This window comes from Aulonocara stuartgranti (genome assembly GCF_965226115.1).
Source record: "Aulonocara stuartgranti genome assembly, chromosome: 3".
Lineage (NCBI taxonomy): Eukaryota > Metazoa > Chordata > Actinopteri > Cichliformes > Cichlidae > Aulonocara > Aulonocara stuartgranti.
The window spans coordinates 66,752,673-66,774,408 of NC_138941.1; the positions used below are offsets into that span (position 1 = coordinate 66,752,673).

Here is a 21,736-nt window from a genome sequence, read left to right on the forward strand (position 1 = left end):
ATAAACATATGTTTGTGTTTTATGGACACAGTTAAGTTTCCTTGTTGTTTTTTATTTCAAATGTGCCTTAAACACCATCTTCTTTTTCCCCAGCTATTAACTTTATCTGCATTAAAAGATTTTATTCTGTGTTATTCATGTGGTTCTATGGGTTTCAAGCAAGATGTCAGCTGTGTGGTGTTCAGTGTCCAGGTGAGGTCTTCTACTCTTCTTCCTCGTGTCCACAATCATCTCCTTTGTCTTGTCAGTGTTGAGGGTGAGGTTGTTGTCCTCACACCATGACACCAGACCAGACCTCTCTCCTATAATCCGCTTCGTGCCAGCTTGTGAATGAGATTGTGAGGGATGACAGTGAAGCTTCAAAAGGGAATGATTCACATATGAGGTCTGCTGCCACCTACTGGTAAAACTGGGTGTTACATCAGAGACGCACTATGGAAAATTTATTTTGTTTGTTTATATTCTTTTAAACAACAACAGCTAAACCAAAGCACTTTAGAGTCAGACACTTTTACACTCCAGGTCTCTAAATTATTTAGTGGTCAATGCATGTTTTTTGAACTAACAAATAGATGATGATTCATCTCATAAATCACAACAGACTCATCTCACCAACATAAGTTGCCTTTATAGGTCAACAGCATCAATATTGGTATCAGGAATATTGACCCTGGATTTACTTGGTATCAGACTTATACCAGAATTTGTAGTACTGCACAGCACTAAGCAGAACACCTGCTTTATACATGACAATACTTTAATGTTAGAACCCTGACCATATTTTGAATGAATGTGTCTGGATTGTGTTTTATATGTGTGGTCTTTATGAGAGGATCTGGGGAGCAGTTTTTGGATGGCGTTGGCCTGGCAGCTGCTGGTTGGTTCCCCATTAACAACTGGCTGTTTTAAAAACCCTTAAACCAGCAGTTGTTCTCATGGCAGCAACTGACAGCAGCAGACCTGTTCTTGGCCTCCAAACCGTCAGTAATCAAGTTTGTGTGTCTTTTGAGAATAATTAGGTTTTGTGTGTAGTGCTGAAAATGCTGTTTAGTTTGGTTTTGTTTCACACAGAGCTAGGTTGCACTTCTTTGGAATAGCTTGTTTCTTTATTACTGTGGTCTTTGTTTACACCAGAGTTAATGCTTTCAGTTTTGGTGTTATTAGTAGGAATAAACCTTAGTAGGAACCTCACCTCACCAGACCCAAATTGGCATTTGGGTCTGGCTTTGGGGACTGGGGCAGAGACACCTTTTTTAACCCTTATGTTTGTCCTCCTAGACAGAGACGCAAGATTTAACGTTCAGAAATCTATCAGATGACCACTGAAGTCATTTGGGTTTAAGCGCCTTTTATGAAAACAATGGTTCTTGGTGTGGTAGCTGGGCTGGTGCAGCAAAGCAGTGAACGTGGTAAGGGGCCGTCCTTCAAATTTTGTTCTGCACTTTTTTTTGCTAATCTTGCAATTTTGGCGTCTACGCCACCAGCGCTCATGTCTAATCGACACTTCCTCAAAGAAGCCAGCTGTGGTGAGTGACAGAGACTTTGTTCGTGCTCTTTCGGAGAAAGGAAAAAATATGGACAGACACTGCTAATCCCAGTTCGAAAGGTCCATGCCACCGCCTGCCACAGACTCCATGCCATCACTCGCTTTGGGAATTAAACCAATGGGTCCCTTTCCAGCTGAGGCTGGAGGACGCCCATCTCCAGAGCCTGCTGCAGTCTCAGTCAGAGGCCTCAGCGATGTTTGGTTATATCACGTCTCAGCCAGAGGTCTGCGCTCCGCTATCTGGTTCTGCACCTGCCAAACCTGATCCGCAACATTCGGCACTGCCTGGACCTGCCATGGCACGACCAGGACCTCCTGCACCTACCACTCCAGGTACCGTCTCCACCTACCAAGCCACCCAAAGGTCTTCACCCACACTATTCTTATTAAGGTAAATATTTTATTAAGTGGCAAGATCACTATGTATATTTCACTGAATTGGATATTATAAGGGTGGAGAAAGTCTGGATGCCCCAGTGAGTCATGAAGTTACTACAGGTGGGAAACAGTAAAAACTGAAATTCAGGCTGAAATTAGTCACAAGTGTGTTAAATTACACATTCATCTGAATGTATTTATTTATATAAAAAGTGAATTAAAAATAAAAGGAGGTGATATCACTGACTACTCTGACCTATATTCACTGCTCTGTAAGAACAGATCTTTATTGTCACTGTTACAAAAACTATGAAACACAGCTATTGAAGTTTGTGTGTCAGTGGCAGGTGGGTCACACATTGACTTTAACACTTTGCGTTTGATTGATTAGATTGAGGATTTAGCTTTGGGTGGCGTGTGTGGGATTTTCTGTTTGTTGAGTGGGAGGAACACCACCCTTGTTTTTTGGGAATTGGTGACTTAAAATATTTTCAGTTTTAGTATTTGGACTTTAAGTCAAATAAAGAATAATGCAGCAAATGTTTACACAGTTACTTACAGATTATTATGTAGGTGCAGCTGTCTGCTCAGCTTTGCACTTTTTGATGGACTCAAAGAGATCTGAAGTTTTCTTCTGCCCTTTACAACAAATCTCACACATAGGAAATCAAAGCTCTTTGTTGGTTTTAAGTAATTAGAATGTATCAAAGCTCAAATGTTTTATGGTTATGTAATTGTTCATTTTAAAGAAATACAAATGTGCTAAAATCCCCTGAAACACTGTTTCTGTTTTATTTCCAGTCACTAATTCCAAAGTGTTTACTGTTAATCTGACAACAGCTTCTTTTTTCTGTTCTCCCACTTCAGCACAGAGAAAGGAAGTGAATATTCACAAGTACACACATTAACAATAATCTTTGATATCACTTCACAAACAGAGAGATGATGACAAAACAACAGAAACATTTTAAAAATAGCTCCATGTTTAGGTAGAGCTTGTTTTACAGATGATGATGTACGTAAACTGTACACACTAGCAGGAAATGAATGAGTCCATCTGTACCAATAATACTCACTGAACCAGTCTGACCAGGATACTGATGAACACACACACACATACATGCAAACACACACATGCTCAGTGCTGCTGATGATCGGACAATTGTAATCAGTAAATTATTGATTTATTGATTGATCAGATCAGTCTGAGGTGACGACTTCATGAAGAGTTTTCACGTCTTTCTGAGACTCACTTCTCCACAAACTCAAAGCTGACTTTAAAGATTCCTCCAGATGTTTTCAGAGTAAACACTATCAGATCCATGTGTTATTGTTTTAATTTTTTCAGGAAATGTAGGCAAGAATAGATCTTTGCTGTAACTTGTTTTGAGCAGCCACATATCTCACGTAGTCATATGAGCCTTCAGTTTACTGAGAAAGCACAAACCACTACTTGTTTCTGTTCTCACAGACGTTCACAGACTTGGCAGTTTTGTCTTTAAACCCTGACAGCTGGAGTGGGCAGTGTAAAACTGATTAATTTTTATTTTAAATTAATTGTAACTTTTTTCTGATTTAAATCTGTTTTTCAACCCTGAAGATGTTTCCTGACATGATTGTGGTTATGAGCCGATGACGTTATGCTGAGAAAAACTACCAGATGGAGACAAGAACAGAATAAAGTAAGTGGCTTTGATCACAGTCAGTGTGTTTAAGATTTTTACTAATAATATTTTTGTTTGTTTTCTTACATTTGTGAACATTTTTTTCTGCATCTATTGCTGTTGTTACCTTCACCAAGGAGGTTATGTGTTTAGTAGCACTAGCATGTCTGTCAAAGTTCAATAAAACGTAAACGTTTGTTTGTATTGACGTGTACCAGCTTGTAGGGAATAATATCTGGGATTCCATATATATAATGTTACTTTGGACCTCTGACCTTTTCTTTAAGGTCAAATGAGGACAAATTTTTCCTAAAATTAATTTTATCTTTAAAACGTTGAATAAATTGTTTGCATTCATATTTATCAAATTATCCTGGTTCATAGTATTATAAGATAATATCAGTTAAACATATGCTGTAATATAATATTATATATAATATGCTTAAGTTGTTCGTCTCCAGTTATCAATACCTATTATCCATTTCCTCCTCCTAAATACTGTTCATCTAATCAAAGTAAACATCTGTCATGCTGCTCTTATCTGAGGCTTGTTGCACTACAAATTTCTGTACATTTAACCAGAACAAAGAAAACTAAGGAATATATAAAAAATGTATAATTTTGCTCCCATAAAAGTAAATACTGCCCCAACAGAGACCTTAATTCTCATGTGAGGTTTTTGAGTTGTGTGTGTGTACAATTAAATATAAATAGTGTATATTTTATGTGAGCCTAAGCATGTTAACATGGGGTTTTATTGTTATTCATTAGAACAAGTTGATGTAAATTCACAGAGTGCAGTGGGAAGTTGTCTCCACATCTACCTGTGTCAGTGAAATAAGTTCACTTCCTGTTATGGTCACACCTTAGTTTGCATTTTTAAAATTTGTTAATCAAATATCTGAGCGTACAGTGGTTTCTCTGTGGCAAGATCTCAGATCTGGGTGTGTCTGTTTAAAACAGCAGTTTACTGGTCAGCTCAGTCAGTTTGCTACAGAGGAAACTTGTTACAGATCATCTTTACAGTTTTAGTTGGAAACATTCACTTTTGTAAACCAGATCTGTCGCTTAGAGATGGGGTGAGGAGTTGAGCCATCCGGGAGAGGCTCAGAATAGAGATGCTGCTCCTCCACATCGAAAGGAGCCAGTTGAGGTGGTTTGGGCATCTGACTAGGATTCGTCTTGGACGCCTCCTGGGTGAGATGTTCTTTGGATATCTCACTGGAATGAGACCACGCAGCAGACCCAGGACACGCTGGAGAGATTATATCTTTTGTCAGTAGGAAGAGGGAGGACTGGGCTTCTCTGCTTAGGCTGCTGCCCCCATATAAACAGAAGAAAATGGAAGGATTGATTCATGTAAATCCTATTTTTTCCATCCTGATGAGCAGAAGAGTGTTGGGGGGCTTCAGAGATCCTTCAGAACAACAGTAAGTGTTTAAAATGACGTCTTTCCGTTTTTTAGATAATCTGACAGGTTGACTGAAGTCTGTGAGCTTCAGTAGATTAACAGATTGTTCATGTGAACCCATCTGGACCAGGATTAAAGCTTCACTTTACTGGTTACAGATGAATGTCATGCAGAGTTAGTGTGAAGCATGTTATTTACTGTTGACTGAAAAAACCCCATCATATTAAATGGATTCAGAATTAGAATTAGAATTCAACTTTATTGTCATTGCACATGCACAGGTACAGGGCAACGAAATGCAGTTTGCATCCATCCAGAAGTGCTTTAGTGATATAGATATATTACAATATATATTAGCAATAATATAGATATGTGAGTATATTACAGAAATGGGTCTATTATGGTATGTTATAATGTACACGGTATGAAGTATGTTGTGAATATTCTATAACTATAAGTATGTACAGGCTGTAGTGAGTACAAGCTATGTACAGGATATAAATATGAAAAACTATACAGAATATGAAATAAATAACTTTACAGAAATCTGAGATATACAGCTATACAGAAATGGGAACTATGCAAGTTGTAAACAGTTGTAGGGTTAAAAATTATCGAATGTACAGAATGATTATTTACACAGAGCTATACAGTAGTGCAGTTAAGATAAGTGAGATATAATTCCTACAGAGGCTATATAAAGTGCTAGTGGTTGTGAGTGGTGGTTCAGTCCATGTTATTATTGTGTGTTTGAGGGTACAGTTGTCCATTGTGGGTGTGTGTATGTTCAGTCCATGAGTTTAACGTGGGTCAGATGTCAGGAGGCAGAGTTCAGGAGTCTGACAGCTGTGGGGAAGAAGCTGTTCCGGTACCTGGTGGTCTTAGTCCGGAGGCTCCTGTGGCGCCTCCCAGAGGGCAGGAGGGTGAAGAGTCCATGTGATGGGTGACTGGGGTCTTTGATGATTTTCCCAGCCCTTTTCAGACACCGCTTCCTGTAGATGTCTTTTATGGCAGGAAGTGGTGCTCCGGCGATGCGCTGGGCAGTTTTCACGACCCTCTGCAACGCCTTCCGGTCCGAGGCAGAGCAGTTCCCGTACCAGACTGTTATACAGTTGGTCAGGATGCTCTCGATGGTGCAGCGATAGAAGTTCACCAGGATGTCTGAGGACAGGTGGTTCTTCCTCAGAGTCCTCAAGAAGAAGAGGCGCTGGTGAGCCTTCTTGACCAGCTTGGAGCAGTTGGTCGTCCAGGTGAGATCCTCGGAGATGTGGACTCCCAGGAACTTGAAGCTGCTCACACGCTCCACAGCCGTCCCCTTAATGTGGATGGGTGGATGTGGGTCAGCATTCCTCCTGTAGTCCACGATGAGCTCCTTGGTCTTCTCGGTGTTAAGCAGCAGGTTGTTTCTGTCGCACCACTCAGCCAGACGATCCACCTCCTCCCGTGGTGTCATCTGCAAACTTAATGATGGTGTTGGAACCATCAGCAGGTCTGCAGTCGTGGGTGAAGAGGGAGTAGAGGAAAGGGCTCATCACACAGCCTTGTGGTACACCGGTGTTCATTGTGATGGTAGATGAGCAGCGGTTATCCAGCCGGACATGTTGGGGGCGGTTGGTCAGGAAGTCCAGTAACCATTTGCAGATGAGGGAACTGATGCCCAGGTCTGTCAGTTTCCTGATGAGTTGTGAGGGGTGGATTGTATTGAACGCTGAACTGAAGTCTATAAACAGCATTCTGGCGTAGGTGTTGTTGTTGTCCAGGTGTGAGAGGACAGAGTGCATTGCGATGGAGACTGCATCCTCTGTGCTCCTGTTCCGGCGGTATGCGAATTGGTGGGGGTCCAGGGTGGGGGGGAGACAGGATTTGAAGTGTGCTAGGACCAGTCGCTCTAAGCACTTAGTGATGATGGGGGTGAGTGCTACTGGGCGGTAATCATTGAGGCAAGATGGGTTGGAGTTTTTGGGTATCGGGACGATGGAGGTGGATTTGAAGCAGGCCGGTACCACAGCGTGGGCCAAGGACTGATTGAATATGTCTGTGAGCACTCCTGCAAGCTCCCCAGAACACGCTCTGAGAACACACCCGGGGATGCCATCAGGGCCTGCAGCCTTGTGGACATTGATCCTGCTCAGCACCGCTCCTACATCGGTGGGGGAGAGAGTCATAGGTTGGTGGTCTGGCGTCATGTCTGCTTTGGTTGTGGTTGTGGGGTTCCCTCGCTCAAAACGAGCATAAAAGTTGTTGAGCTCATTCAATATGCTTTATCATCTGAAGAACCAAAAACTGTCAGACTGACACAGTATAAAGAGGAAGATCATGTCAATCTGATTGCAGTCATGTGATTTAGGAGAAGTGCTGGCAGGAGTCACATAATCTGTCTGCCTCTCTTTCTTCCTGGACTATTTGCTGCTTCTCATGTTTTACATGCGGTTGGTTGTCCTGCTTGTGTTTCCTCACTAAATGTCCTCTATGTGGTAATATATATATTTTACTCGATAGTGTATAGTACACAAACATATTTTCAGTTTGAGAATATTTTTAATAGTTCAGCTAGAATAATTCAACGTAGTATCTCAGTCAGTGTTACCTCAATATAATACATTTCAAGAAGTTTAACTTTTGAAAAAAATAAGTATAGATTTCTTATGCTTATCTTATAAAGTATAAGCTACACATACTTGTATTTAAGCACTGGCTCAAAGTAAAATTTATGAAACAGCAGCCACTGACACTATAACAATTTCATTTCTAGTGTTAACTCACTGCCAGCAAAAAGACAGGAAGTTAACATTTAATGATTCCTCTTGGTCACACGTAGAGTGGCTGGGGAGAGGGAGGTCTGGGCTTCTCTGCTTGGGCTGCTGCCCCCACGACCCGGCCCCGGATAAGCGGAAGAAAATGTATGGATGGATGAATGGATGGATGGATGGATGGATGGACATTATAAATAACATTTAGAATATTGGGAAGGGATTCATAATGGTGTTCTTTATAATTTCACAATATAGTGAAGTAAGATAGAAACAAGGTTAAGATAAAAATAAAAATAATTACTAACATTTTGACATTTTACAAAGAACTAATTGCATCGTAAATAAACAGTGCAGATTTTATTTAAGAAACTGAGTTATTTTCACAGTTTCATGGTTGATGGAGTCTTTAAAAGTTTTGTTCACATTTAGTGGAATCTAATGCTTTAGAAAATAAAGACTTCAGTTTTGTAAAGCAATTCACATTTGTGTACATTTCTTGATAGTGTTATAGAAGAAACGCTAAGCTAAACCTATCAAGTGCAGAATGTTTTTTTTTTTTTTTTTTGTGGATGGAATCAAAAGTTTTGTAGAAATCAAATGAGAAGTAAATAATCAATAAGGTCTAATACTATTCTATGATCAGAGATATACCAATTCCTCTGTTTGTGTCTCATCAGTTACGAAAGCTAAAGCTACCTTAATTGTATGAGCAAATATTTGGGTAGAAACTTTCTAGTCCTTATTAAGAAGTTAGACAGGACGCCAATCAGGAAAGTGTTTGAGGGCTTCATTTTTATATATTTACATTGTTGTATAGTGGAACGATTTTAAAGTCCTTTGGTCTCTAGCATGGAGCTGATTGTTTATGGATGAGAGCGGTTACGGAGATCATTCAAGAAACACTCAGAGCTGTTTTAGTTTTCACCTCTTTTCTTATGACTCACTTTTTGATCGTATAGCTCAGCGAACCTGACGTCACTTAAATGCGACTACCTTAAGAGAACTGAAGCGCAAGTTTGAAGTTGAAACGATCGGCTGAAGCTAAAATAATCTTTGTCTTGCTTAAACTTTAAATTGAATCTACCGTAGTTACTTTTTAAAAGTCATAGTCTGTTATTCGCAGAAAACATCATCAGACTAGCACATTTAGAACAAACTTGTCCAATCATCAGAAAGAAGAACACGGAAATGTCTGTAACTGCGTCACTCTGCTCCACTTTCCTGTTTTTTGGCATCTTCGTGTTTGTCTCGGCAGGTGAGATTAATAAACCAAAATTTTCCCCTCTGAGATAAAAAAGGAAAAAATGGTATCTTTGTCGTTTACTTCACAAATAATTTGTTTCATGTCGATTCCATTTGTTTGTGTCCGTGAACGCATCACGAGGCTGGGTGGGGTCTACTTGTTTTATCGTAGAGTTAGCATGTTTGCTATCTGTACCACTGTGGGGACTGTCCTTCTGACTAAAGTGAGATCTGTGGTTGAAATGATGGCAGTGCACAGATTCTGTGCTTTAATCGGTCTGTGGCGTCTGTTGCTCGTGTTGTTTGTGGTCTGTCAGCCAGCCGGGGAGCAGAGCGAAGGCTAACATACCAAAAGCTCCCGAGTGTTAAAAACAAAGACAAGTATCGCTACAGTCACTGTCTTTGCTTTTCGTGCTTTAGTTTTTGATCTTTGAAGTTTTTTAGGTTCTCTTGTTCTTTGTAAACTCTGCTATCACTTCCTGCTCTTTTTTCACCTGCCAACCAATGAACATTCAGAAATGGCCTACGTCATCTGGCTTCCAATGCCGTACAGTCAGGATCTTGTAGAACCGCCCCTGAGTACATCTGGGGCGGGTGACCCTCCTCAACCAAAAAGTGGATGGACAGGTTTGTGGGACAATAAAACCGGCTTAGTGTGTGAAGACTTGTTGGAACACTGCAGGATAGAACCGACCTAAATCCTCTGACCGCAGGAATTTGGCTCACATATGATGAAGCAATTATCATCTCCATCATACTTGTTAGATGAGAGAAAGCAAGGAGTTGCAGAAAAGGGTGCTGGGTAGGAGTGCTGTAGATGTGATGGTGCAGGATAATGGACAGGTGGATGTGACAGTGGAGTAGACTGTCAACATCTGAGGAGCTCACTATAAGTCTTGGCTTCTTGGCTTTTGACTTCGTCTCCTTATCAGCGATTATGAAGCGATATTGTTTGAGTGGCGACACTTATCCACATACGTTCTATAGATTGGCATCTTGCGGCATCATAACAGTAGCTGGAGGCTGCGGTGAAGCAGGAGGAAGAGGCTGCACTAGTAAAAGATGAGTAAAGATCACAGGAATTGTAGATGCAGAGGGCTGTAAAGGCACAGCTTCAGATGTTAATATAGTTGATACAGAAGAGTCCGCCTGTTCTTGTTGTGCTGCATGCTAAGCCTGATGTATGTGTAGGTGAATCCCTTGTAGCTGTTGTTGGACTGTGAACCACAACAAGGTAACTGCACGCTAGTTGAGGGAGACAACTGTAATGTGGCTAAAATGCAGCTTTGTGGCGTGAAAGGTAGGACAGGTGAGCACTCTGTGGATATGAAATCAATTTGACCATTTAGTCCATTTCCACTTAAATTAGATCAGCCTTCAAACTCTTTCATCTTCTGGTTTCTTGTCTACCAACATGCATCCAGCCACTCCCATCTATCATCTGGACTACAGGATATCTAGCAGTTTTCCCCAGGCTATAGGTGTCACTGCATTAATTGGTCTCAGTGGAGATGTTTGCCTTATTGTGCTGATTACAGGACAATGACGAGGGAGGTTAGATGAGTTTAAGGCTACGTCCACACGTACACGGAGATTTTTGAAAACGCAGATTTTTCGATGCGTTTGCACCTTTCGTCCACACGTAAATAGAGCTGGGCGATATGAGATTTTTTCATATCACGATATGTTTTTTTCATTTCAGGCGATAACGATATCTATCACGATATAAGCCAAATAACTATATTTGTAAGATTTAAATGTGCCGTTGCTCACAAGTAAAATGTGAAATAATCAGCAGCTTGTTTTGATTTAAATATTTATTTCCCATAATAAGTTCAACAGGGTAGATGTACTTAAGGAACATGAGACTTTTTCAGATAAATAAAGGCAAATATTGCAAACTACACGAAAGGCAGCCGCTAAAGCGTTTAAGTTTCAAAATAGAACAAACGAAACAGACTAAATTGTCAATTCCACTTAGAAACAAAATATTAATTCTAAAAATAAATCTTAGTTTGTTTTACAGAAGAACAGACAAAACTGACTAACTTTTGTCAATATCAAATAAACTGAGAACTAAAAGGAAATTCTCAATCTCTCCTTGTTGTATAGCTTAGCTTTTCAAACAGTTTTAACAGTTACTTTAGTCTGACAAAAGCCGAATGACGAATTAGCGCTTCCAGTCAGAGACTGAGGCTACGTCCACACGTACACGGGTATTTTTGAAAACGGAGATTTTCCGTTTTCGTTTTAAAAAATAATCCCGTCCACACATAAAGACAGAAATGAAGGAAAACGCTGCTATGAACATGTCAAAGCAGCAGGTGGCGCTAGATTCCTAACCGTGCAGAAATGTTGGCCAATCAGAAGTCTAGAAGCCTCGGTGGGAAAAAGTAAACAAAGCTGGGGCATAGAAGCAGAACAGAGTCGTATGTGTGGAGGGACAGTAACTGTGTGTATATGTAAGCATTTAAACACTGCAGAGAGTAGAATTAACAGTATTGTAGAAATTCTACAGGGTGACCGTGGCTCAGGGGGTTGGGACTCGCATCTGTAACCGGAAGGTCGCTGGTTCGATCCCTGGGCTATCTGTCCTGGTCATTGTGTCCTTGGGTAAGACACTTTACCCTACTTGCCTACTGGTGTTGGCCAGAGGGGCCGATGGCGCGATATGGCAGCCTCGCTTCTGTCAGTCTGCCCCAGGGCAGCTGTGGCTACAACTGTAGCTTGCCTCCACCAGTGTATGAATGTGAGAGTGAATGAATAGTGGAATTGTAAAGCGCTTTGGGTGCCTAGAAAAGTGCTATATAAATCCAATCCATTATTATTATTCATTTCACCGAAACAATAACGTGGCGCACAGTGTGACGCATGCACCAGTTTATTGTATTTCCAGACTTGCTTTCGGCACAATTTACAGTGCACGCTACTCTGTTTTTTGTCAGACTTGAAATAGCCGAAATACCTTCACACTACGGAACTTCTATGGCTCTTCCGTTCGATAATCTCTCCTGCATTGGAACCATCATCTGTTTTCTCTTCGGTCACGCTCGGTTGATTTTTCTAGTCGGCACACTCATTTCCTCCATTAGGCGCTGGCTGCTTCCCACTTGTGCTGTACGTAACAAGTCACGCGACGTGACGCTGCGGCTGTGATTGGTTCGGCTCTGCGCTACTTAATTTGGATTGGCTGACCTTTTTTTTTTTTCTTTTTTTTTTAAGAGGACAAGAGCGGCGAGGTCTATCGCGATAGCTTAATTTCTCTATCGAGTAAAAGTTATGTTATGTTTTCGGTCACTGAAAACAGAGATTTTTAGAAACTCCTGCCAGGGTGGAGATTTTCAAAAACTCAAGTTTTTGCGTTTATGTGTGGACGAAGAAAACGGAGAAAACGCAACGTCAAAGGTGTGCGGCTTTTTTGATGTTACAAGGGCGGACTTACAGAAAATACTGTTAGTGTTAATTGTACTCTCTGCAGTGTTTAAATGCTTACATATACACATACAGTTACTGTCGCTCCACACATAGGACTCAGTTCTGCTTCTATGCACCATCTTTGTTTACTCTTTCCCACCCAGGCTTCTAGACTTCTGATTGGCCAACATTTCTACACTGTTGCTTTGGCATGTTCCTGGCAGCGTTTTCCTTCACGGGTTTGGGCGTGGGATTTAAAAAAATTAAAATGGAAAAAATCTCTGTTTTCAAAAATACCCGTGTTAGGGCTGGGCGAAAATTTACTCAAAAATAAATTATGAGCATTTATTAAATAATAATGCTCCATAAATAAAAGAAAACAGTGTTGTTTTTGTGCATAACAAAAAGCTCACAATTGTCAAAATTGTCAAACAGTCGAAATGTAAACTAAAAGACGCTGAGCACAATAACAAAGACAGATTTCACAGCTGCTCTGTTCCCAACTTCTACTGTGTGACTGACAGCATTGAGTTTGAAATCCTCTTCGTAACTACGTCTCTTAACAGGTGCCATTTATGGTCCTTATACACAGTAGGGTAATATTACGTTGAAGCACAGTACGTATCACTCCGCGAGGCTCAGCCGTAATGCTCTGACAATCCATCAAGCGGTGCAGCTCCGTAGCTTACCAAAGTCGTACTAAAACATTTTTTGACAGATTGCTGAGCGCTGTGTACCACATAAAATCGGTTCGCGGCCATCAAGCACAACCAGAATTCATACATAAGGCGCGCTGTCAACTTTTGAGAAAATGAAAGGATTTTAGGCCGTGCAGCACCTCTGGGCTGCATGGCGTTAGCGTGGTTAGCTCGTTAGCGTGGTTAGCTAGCTAACACGTTGACGCCGTCCAGCCCCACGCACGGGGCGATGCGCAGTAACTCGTTAACGGAGATTTGCCGTGTCCATCTTGTCGCTTCCTGCAGGTGAAGCGATGGGGGAGGAGGGGGAGTTGTGTTCAGTGTTAGATTTGTATTGTTGATTGTCATTTATGCTTAGAAATATTTACTTATATATGCTTAGAGTTTTGTAATTAGTTGTAGATTGGTAGAGGTTTTGATCCTTGATAGTCTGCAAACTTTGTGTGTATTAGACAGCACTTTGGGAGCATGAGAGGTCATACCGTGTCTTATTATTTTATGGTAGGATTAACGTAGTTGCGTCTGTTCTAGTCTAAGTGCTCTTTGTTTAGATGAACTGCAGGACTTCCTCACCGTGTTATCTAGGATGAACCATCTAGGGTGAGGGGGAGGCTATCCTCTTCCTGACCAAGGATGTTTGACCCTTTGATCAGCAGTCCCCACACACACACACACACACACACACACACACACACACACAGGCAAGGTACTCTTTGTTTGTATGTAGACGTCGTATGTTAATGAACCTATGCATATTCATGTAACCTCAATAAAAGGACAGTGTATGGGAGAACGGACGAGAGCTACTGGGGTCAAGCGAAGGAACGGTGCCTGTCCGGTTCTCTCCCGTGCACGAGTACCATGAAGAAGTTTGCCTACTTGTGTCTTGCTTGCAGTGTAATTATATTGTCTTAACGTTCCAGCGAATAGGTTTATGCTACAAACCTAACATTCAGTGAAGGAGAGGCGAGGCCGAGTAATGTTGTAAAGACGAAAGTGGACGAAAGAGATGCAAACTTGCGGCTCCACAAGTATAATTATAACGTAACATAGACTATATCGATATAAAGGATATTGTCACATCTTATATCTCGTATAAAAATATATCGATATTTTTTAAAAACTCGATATATCGCCCAGCTCTAACCCGTGTACCAGTAGCCTGGATAGATTTGAAAAAGGCGTTTTTGTCGGAAAACGCTCCGCGTCCACACTAGCGTTTTCAGTCATTTTCACAGAGTGTGCGTCCACATTGAAATGGCCAAAAATGCAACATTCCAGTACTGCACATGCTTGCCGTTTATTTACTTTCCAGCTCTTTTTTTTTTTTTTTGCCTGTCCCATTTGGTTCTTTAGCCATCAGAATTGTTGTTTGAAGACCAACAAGGATACCCAATGGATTTACTTTGCCAAATGGATCATCGTGGCATTGCCGTATTGGTCCATTTGGTCGATCTTTGTTTTTATTATTTATTTTATTTTATTTTCAGTTGTTACAGACGGGACAGACATGAGTGAGGGATAGGAAAGGGACAGAGAAAGATGAAGGAAAAGAAAAACAGAAGGGGAGAGGGACAGTGAGAAAGGGGAAAAAAAATCTCCTGGATCACCTGTTGAGAGAAGAAGAATAGAAAACAAGCAAAAAAAAAACCCAAAGCAACATACTAAACACAACACCATCTCATTAATCTAGCTAAGTGTAAACAGCAGTAAGTACTAAATATTGAATGTTGTTGTGCAGCACGCAGGACAGACAGCGCACAATGTGCTTTGAAGTAGCAGCCAAGAAAGGTGTAATTTAAGTCTACGAGCAGTGAACATCTGTGTGCATACCTGTGTGGATCAGCGCGCTTGTATTCAAATGGTTACTTTCCGGCTCTTTGAAACGTCGCGGCAAAATGTTGATGAAAAGCAAAAAAATAGCTTTTTAAATGGACTAACAATGAAGTGGAGTTGTTGCTACGAGTAACACAAAATTGCAAAAGCGAGTGAGAATTAAAGAATTTGAAGAAAAGCTATCTGAAGCATGTACAAACTGATATTAATCTTTAATAGGGCTGTCAAAATTGAGAGCGAACAAAACAACTGCTGTATAATGCCCTCCGCTATCTTACTTTAATTGGTCACATGACTGCATCATATGACTAATATGCGTCATCGTTATAGAAAGTCTCCGTTTTTACTGTTCACACTGCGAAGTGAAAGAACAGCTTTCAAATGTATGCGTTTTCAAGAGGTTTCTAAAATGCTGCATTTTCCATCAGCGAAAACGCCGTCTCAGTGTGGACAAGAGGCCAAAACAGAGAGAAAGCGATGCGTTTTCAAACGAAAACCCAGCAACGTAGCCTAAGTCCTCATGATTTCTGGCGATGTGTTACATCATAAATCTCTCTGGGTGTAGTCAGCACAGTTTGTATACCTCCAGCTTTAAGGACCACTTCTTAAAACTGCATTGAATCGCTGGTGTTTATACGACTTCTGCTGTTATAAATAATGAGCTCTTTGGTTATTGTAAAAAGTGGTACAAACAGCACTGTTTTAACCCTCTGAGGGTTAAAGCCTTCTACTAAATCTAACCCTGTGCTATGGAAATAGGAGATTCTGGCTTTTTGAAAAATGCTCCAAACTATAAAAGGAGAGAAAACACAAAAACAGAAAAGACACTTTGGCTTCAGCAGGAATAGAAGTAAAGTTAGATCTGCTGAGGGTGGGTGTGAAGTGGCTCTAAATGTGCTTGCAGCATTTTTCGCTTTAATGATAGCTGGAACAAACAGTTTTTTCCTCCTCTTAGATTTCACTTAATGTAGCTCAGCAGCACCTTTATCTTCTCCTCATCCTCTCAATGATAACAGCTCTCATTTTGTTCAGTATCACTGAACACAGCAACTGTCAGTGTGAACAATGTGTAATATAACCTCTCTGCTCTGTGTTGTTTCCTCTTTCAGACCAGAAAAACATCACAGCTGAGTCTGGGCAGAACATCATTCTTACATGTCGAGCTCCAAACAACAACATCATAGGTGTGGAGTGGAACAGAGCTGACCTGAGAGATGAATATATACTTTCGTACAGAGACAAGCAGTTTGATCCTGATGGTCAACATCCATCTTTTATGAACCGGGTGGATCTGCAGGACAGACAGATGAAGGATGGAGACGTGTCTTTGATTCTGAACAATGTGACGATTAATGACACTGGAACATACAAGTGTCGTGTCTTCAGTGGAGAGACAAGGTCATGGGAGACCATCAACACCGTCAACCTGACTGTTTCAGGTGAGTGAGTAGAGTTGAGTGTGTGTGTGATCAGAGGTGAAGCTGCTTCCTGGTTGTTGATGTTTGTTTCTAAAGATGTTGTTGATGAGACTTTGTAGAAAGCAGCTGGTCTGAGTGATGTGATCAGAGTGCAGTAGATAATGTCTGACAGCAGTTTGAAGAGGAAATGGATTCTGTTCTGTTCTTCACTCATCACCTACCTGACAGCTGACACCTCACACCTGTTTCTCACCTGCAGGTCAGACAAGAGGAGACACAGAGGATGGAGCTGTTGGACTGATAGTTGGTCTGTCAGTTTCTGCTGCTGTTCTTCTTGTTGCTGCTGTTGTTGGTTCTTTGAAATACAGAAAATGTAAAAAACCAAAACAGAGTCAGCATTCATACCAGCCTCCTGATGAACTGCAGCATGGAAATGGCTCAGCTATTCACACAGAATAAGAGAAGCCTGCATTGCTAAATCAAACATAAGGATAATCTGTGACTGTAGAGACTAAAACATAACATCCAAGTAAAAAAAAACAGAGGAGTCCAAAGAGTTTTTCCAGGATGGACGATGGTTTGATAAATACTTGGGCTGAAATAACAGTGCGGTGAACATCATGCCCACAATATTTTCACTTTGCCTGAAGTAAGACTCAAAAAAAGTGATTATAAAACCAAGAAGAACACAAGTTGAGGTCACCAAAACTGTTCAAGTCAGCTGATCATCTCAGTGTTACGTTCATGTTACGTTCTTTTTATTTAGATCTTGTTTGTATGTGTTTGTTCATGTTTTCACGAAAAGAAAAGTTACATATATATTTTAAGATTTTCTATTTTTATTTTAGAGAAGGTTTTCAGTTTGACTCAAAGCTCAACTTCCACTGATGTTTAGAAAAAAATAACGGTTTGCTCCCTCAGTATTAATTAATTCAGTGTCTTGTATGTTATGGAATCAGAATCATTGAATCATTGAATGAGTTTTTCAGGTTTAGCAGCTGTTTGTAAGATCAAACGGATTCTCATGTATTGATCAGGTGTTACAGTAACCTTACGTACTATATGATGGGGCTGGGTTTGTTGTTGTTGATACCCTGCAGCAGATAAACAAATGTAACAGAGGCTGTTCCCTTTAACAGGAAGTAATAAATTGGTGAGTGGAAAGTTGTTTTGATGTGCTCAAACAAATTTAAGCAAATTTAATGATGTTACTCCTGAACTAAAATGGGATTTTAATGGAGAACAGAGTACAGATTTTTCAGGGATTTTTAAATAATGGCGGTGAGATTGAAGTTGTAATTCTATTTCCAGAAACAAGTTAAAATTCAATTTTGAGAAAAAAGGATTTGATATTTCTGCCACAGCTGCTATACTCTCTACAAAACTTAGTGAAACAAATTGATCAGTCATCTTGTGATACAACATACATCCTCTTTATAGCACAGGGGTGTAACCATCGATAACCCTTTATCTATCTACTGCCAGCCATTTCATTTTATACAAATCTCCACATGCATCTTTCAACACAATCTTTTCAGTTCTTATACCGATAACCACACTGTGTTTGTGCACTAAAAAAAGAGACCAGTTCCATCCCTATGACTAAATCTGATTCTGAAATCACTAACTCTGAGGTTCTAGCAATCGTGGCAGTTTGTCTGAAAACACAACTATAATCTTCACATATTGAATGTATTCTCAAAATGATTAATATTTTTTTTTAATGTGGTCCATAATACTTCATCATAGGTTGGACCAAGAAAGTACTCCAACTGCACACCATGGTTTTCCCTTTTATGTTTGTTGTACATATTCAGAGCAGTTCCTGTTGGATGGAAACCTAAACAAAGAGTAGATTTTTCAGTCTCTCTGACCTCATAATCAAACCCCTGATTTTCACTGATGACGTGTTCCAGGAGGCTTCAATGGCCTCCAACACTCAGTGACAGAACAGTTTGCACTCTGTGACGGGAATCAGCACCTCAGTTTGAGGCCATTCAGAGGCAGAAATGGCTAAATTTAAAAGAGAGGGTGAAATGCTAATTCATCGGCTTGTTTCGCTAGCTCAGATTTTAGGAGTTGAAACACATTTCAAGATGGAGCTCTCCTTTTCAGGTCATAGGCAGATGGTAGCAGAGGTGGAAAGTAGCGAAGTACAAATAAATCTTTATAGTACTTCTGTAGAATTTTAAGGTATCTGTACTTTATGTTGGCATTTGTTTTTCTGGAAACGTTTTACTTTTATTCACTGCATTTTGGCACAAAATGTCTCTACTTTGTACCTCTCACATTTTTAAAGCAGACTTAATTTTTTGAACACATTTATGAGGTATTATTTTTGGTCACCGCATGAGCGCAGATGTACAAACAGAGGACAGAGGGGTGGCTGTACTTCAGCACCTACGGAAGAGGAGCGAGCATAGAGTGTGTAACTTTTTATTTATTTTTTTTAAATCTGTGAAGTGTTTTTAAATCCAGTGTTTCTATTAGCAGAACATTTGGGGTAGCTTAGGGGGTGTAGAAAGTCCTCTGCTGATTAGAAGGTCAGTGTTTTTAATTTGTTTTTGCTTCAGCCTGCTTGCCAAATATTGGGCATGCAGTTTATTGTTTTGGGGAAGATATTGACCCCAAGTTTTTCTCCAGTGCCTTCATCAGAATATGAATGTATGTGAATGTTAGACAGAAAACGCTGTAGATAATCAGATTTTTAAAAAAAATGCTTTTTGTAAAGCACTTTGAGTGCTTAGATAGCATGGAAAAGCACTATATAATAATGCCTCCATTTACCATTACCAAGAACAAATATCAGGAAACACGAAAACGGTTTGTATGCAGCTTGCTGTACACTGGGACTGTCACGTGTGATCGCGGGGACTCAGGTCAGAGCAGGATTCAGTTCAAAAACCAGTTTTATTCACACAATCACCAGGTGCAGAATATATACAGTGGAGGAATCCAGGGTTCCAAGGGCCAAAGGGAGGTCTGGGAAAGGGAAGGCTCTCTCACACTCCAACTCACACACGTCCAAACGGCGGGTAGGTCAGAGGTCTGGGAAAACTACACACAGGAAAGGTTGGTTAGACGAAGTCACGGGTTAACACTAAGAAAACGTTCACGAGCGCTAGAGTAGATCACTATGGGGCACCATTTGTAAAGCGAAACATGCTGAAATGAACGGCAACATTTTTTCACATTTAGCTCAAAACCTAACAAAAACATGTTTTGTCGAGTCATTTTTTACAACATTTAGAAAAATATTTGTAGCCTTTCATATTTAAAACACAATTTGAAATGTAAAATATAAAAGCTAAATGTTAAATCAAGTCATTGTTTGTTAAATCAGATGTTCAGTTCAATTTTGTGAATATAGTGTCAAATTGCAACATTTGCCCCGAGACACTTAAAACTGTAATGTAAAAACTCTACAATAATAGAAGAAAACGGAGAAAACCCAAATATTCCTACGAGCAAGGACATTGGTGAAAGTGAGAAGGAGAACATTCCTTTTAACAGGAAGTGTCAATAGAAAATTGTACTTAGGTAGTCAGTATAATCTTTTAATGATATAAGTTTGCATATGGTAGAATACTGCATGTTGACCTTTTGATGACTTAGGCTGTTGGGTGTAGGAGTGTTTAGCTTATTTTAGAGTTTAGAAATGTGTTAACATAGAATGTAGAACTATTGTAGAGACACTGCCCTCAATATAATAAAGGCTTCACTGTGTCGTGAACTTAGGAGTAGATTGTAGGAGACCCCTCCCCCACTTGAACTGTGAAAGTAAGACAAAGAAGAGTTAATGCTGAGTGGAAATTCCCCAGAGGATGTTTGGGTGGGGGTCTCAACATTTGTAACTGGATAACTGTGGTCTGGAAGGGAGATGGGTTTTATGACCTAGGGAGTCACCTACACCCACAGTGTTTTAACTGTCACGCACACACATCCACACGCACACTCACTCATGTGCACTCACACATACACACAGGTATGCGTACACACACACACACGAGCACTCACATAGACACGTGGGAACGCACACATGTAGGCATTCATGTGCTTGTGCACATAGACACAGGGTTTGCAGCACACCGTGGGGGGTTTTATGATAGGGTCGCCTCTATAAAGCTGGCTGTAACTAACAAAGGGGTGAAGATTTGGAGAGGGACACGGGCCTCGTCTTCCCTTCTACAAGTGCATGCATAAATGAAGATGAATAAAGATTTTGTGAAAATGATTACTGAATCCGGTGCCATCTCTGGATGCTCGAGGAATAAAAGAACCGAGGTAAAACTGATTTCGTAACATGGGTGGTGATGATGGGTTTAGATTTTATTATTGTCATTTGTATTAAGAAATATTTAACCATATATGCTTAGAGGTGTATAATCAATTGTGTAGTGATAGGATGTTTGATCCTTAATAGTCTGCAAAGACTTTGTGTGCATTCCAGAGTGCTCTGGCATTCACACCCACATCCTGGGAGCATGGGAGAGGTTGTACCTTCTCTTATTGTTTTATGGTAGGATAAACGTAGCTATATCTGTTTTAGTCTAAGTGCCTTTTGTTTAGATGAACCGCTGGACTTCCAGACCAGCAGGTTTAGGGAAGTCTTTATGGGGTCACACTCTGACCCCACACACACATCCACATTCCAATGTAATGAACAAACACACCCACTGATGTATATAAATAAAGACCAGGGCAGTGGCAGGGCGCAGGTCCCGGAGCCCTCACTCCCGTGCGAGTGCTCTGTGGCTGCCCTTGCTGCAAGTAAATCTGTGTGTTTCTCCTCTCTGATTCGAAGCTGAAGAAGTGTTTAAGAATATATCTCTTGACAGGAAGCAACCTCCAGCAGAAATATGTTACGGCAGTGGTGACCATCTAACTTGACTGATTAGTTAGTATTTAAAGTCCAACATCTCCCTCTAGTGGCCATATATAAACCATGAGTGAGGATGTTGTTAATGTAAAATGTGAATCATAGGCTGTATCCCAATTCAGGGTCTGCAGCCTTAAATGTCCTCAAGGGCCGCGTACTCAAAGACCGCTAAGGCCGGAAGTGACAGGCTTGTAGGCTTGTGAAATGGGACGGTCTAGCCTCCATCATGCTGCCCAGGTTGCCTAGCAACCAAGACACTAACAGCTGGAAATGTTTCATACAGCATTATTTGACAGAAATGAAGGAGAAAATCTTTTGTTCATTTGTTTGTTTGTTTCTACATGAGCTTTTATTTGACAAGTATCTGAGGCTGAGACCACATGACTGTGAAATCATGATTATTGGGCCTCATTTTTGTACTGAACAGTCGTTTTAAGATTAGCTAGTAAATGACAATTACCTAATGTTGTTCATGAGACTAAAGTCATCTCACTTTG

At 40.5% G+C, this 21,736-nt stretch overlaps 2 protein-coding genes across 6 annotated transcripts in view; both read left to right on the forward strand.

The window, feature by feature from the left end:
• LOC309694419 (CD226 antigen-like) overlaps positions 1–21,736 on the forward strand; it is a 246,042-nt gene that overhangs the window by 180,508 nt on the left and 43,798 nt on the right. The gene's annotated exons all lie outside the window — the stretch shown is intronic.
• Positions 1,535–17,528, forward strand: LOC309695358 (uncharacterized protein). 5 transcript variants are annotated; one of them, XR_014273128.1, is made up of 5 exons: positions 1,535–1,879; positions 3,525–3,606; positions 4,648–5,018; positions 16,052–16,381; positions 16,620–17,528. XR_014273128.1 is itself a non-coding variant. In XM_082515951.1 (3 exons), the coding sequence occupies exons 1-3, from the start codon at positions 9,513–9,515 to the stop codon at positions 16,817–16,819; spliced, it is 639 nt and encodes a 212-aa protein (XP_082372077.1). In that variant the 5' UTR covers positions 9,102–9,512; the 3' UTR covers positions 16,820–17,528. The 5 variants fall into 5 exon arrangements, 1 of the variants encoding a protein (XP_082372077.1); XR_014273129.1 differs by lacking the exon at positions 1,535–1,879 and having other exon boundaries at positions 3,434–3,606; XR_014273130.1 differs by lacking the exons at positions 1,535–1,879; positions 4,648–5,018 and having other exon boundaries at positions 3,459–3,606.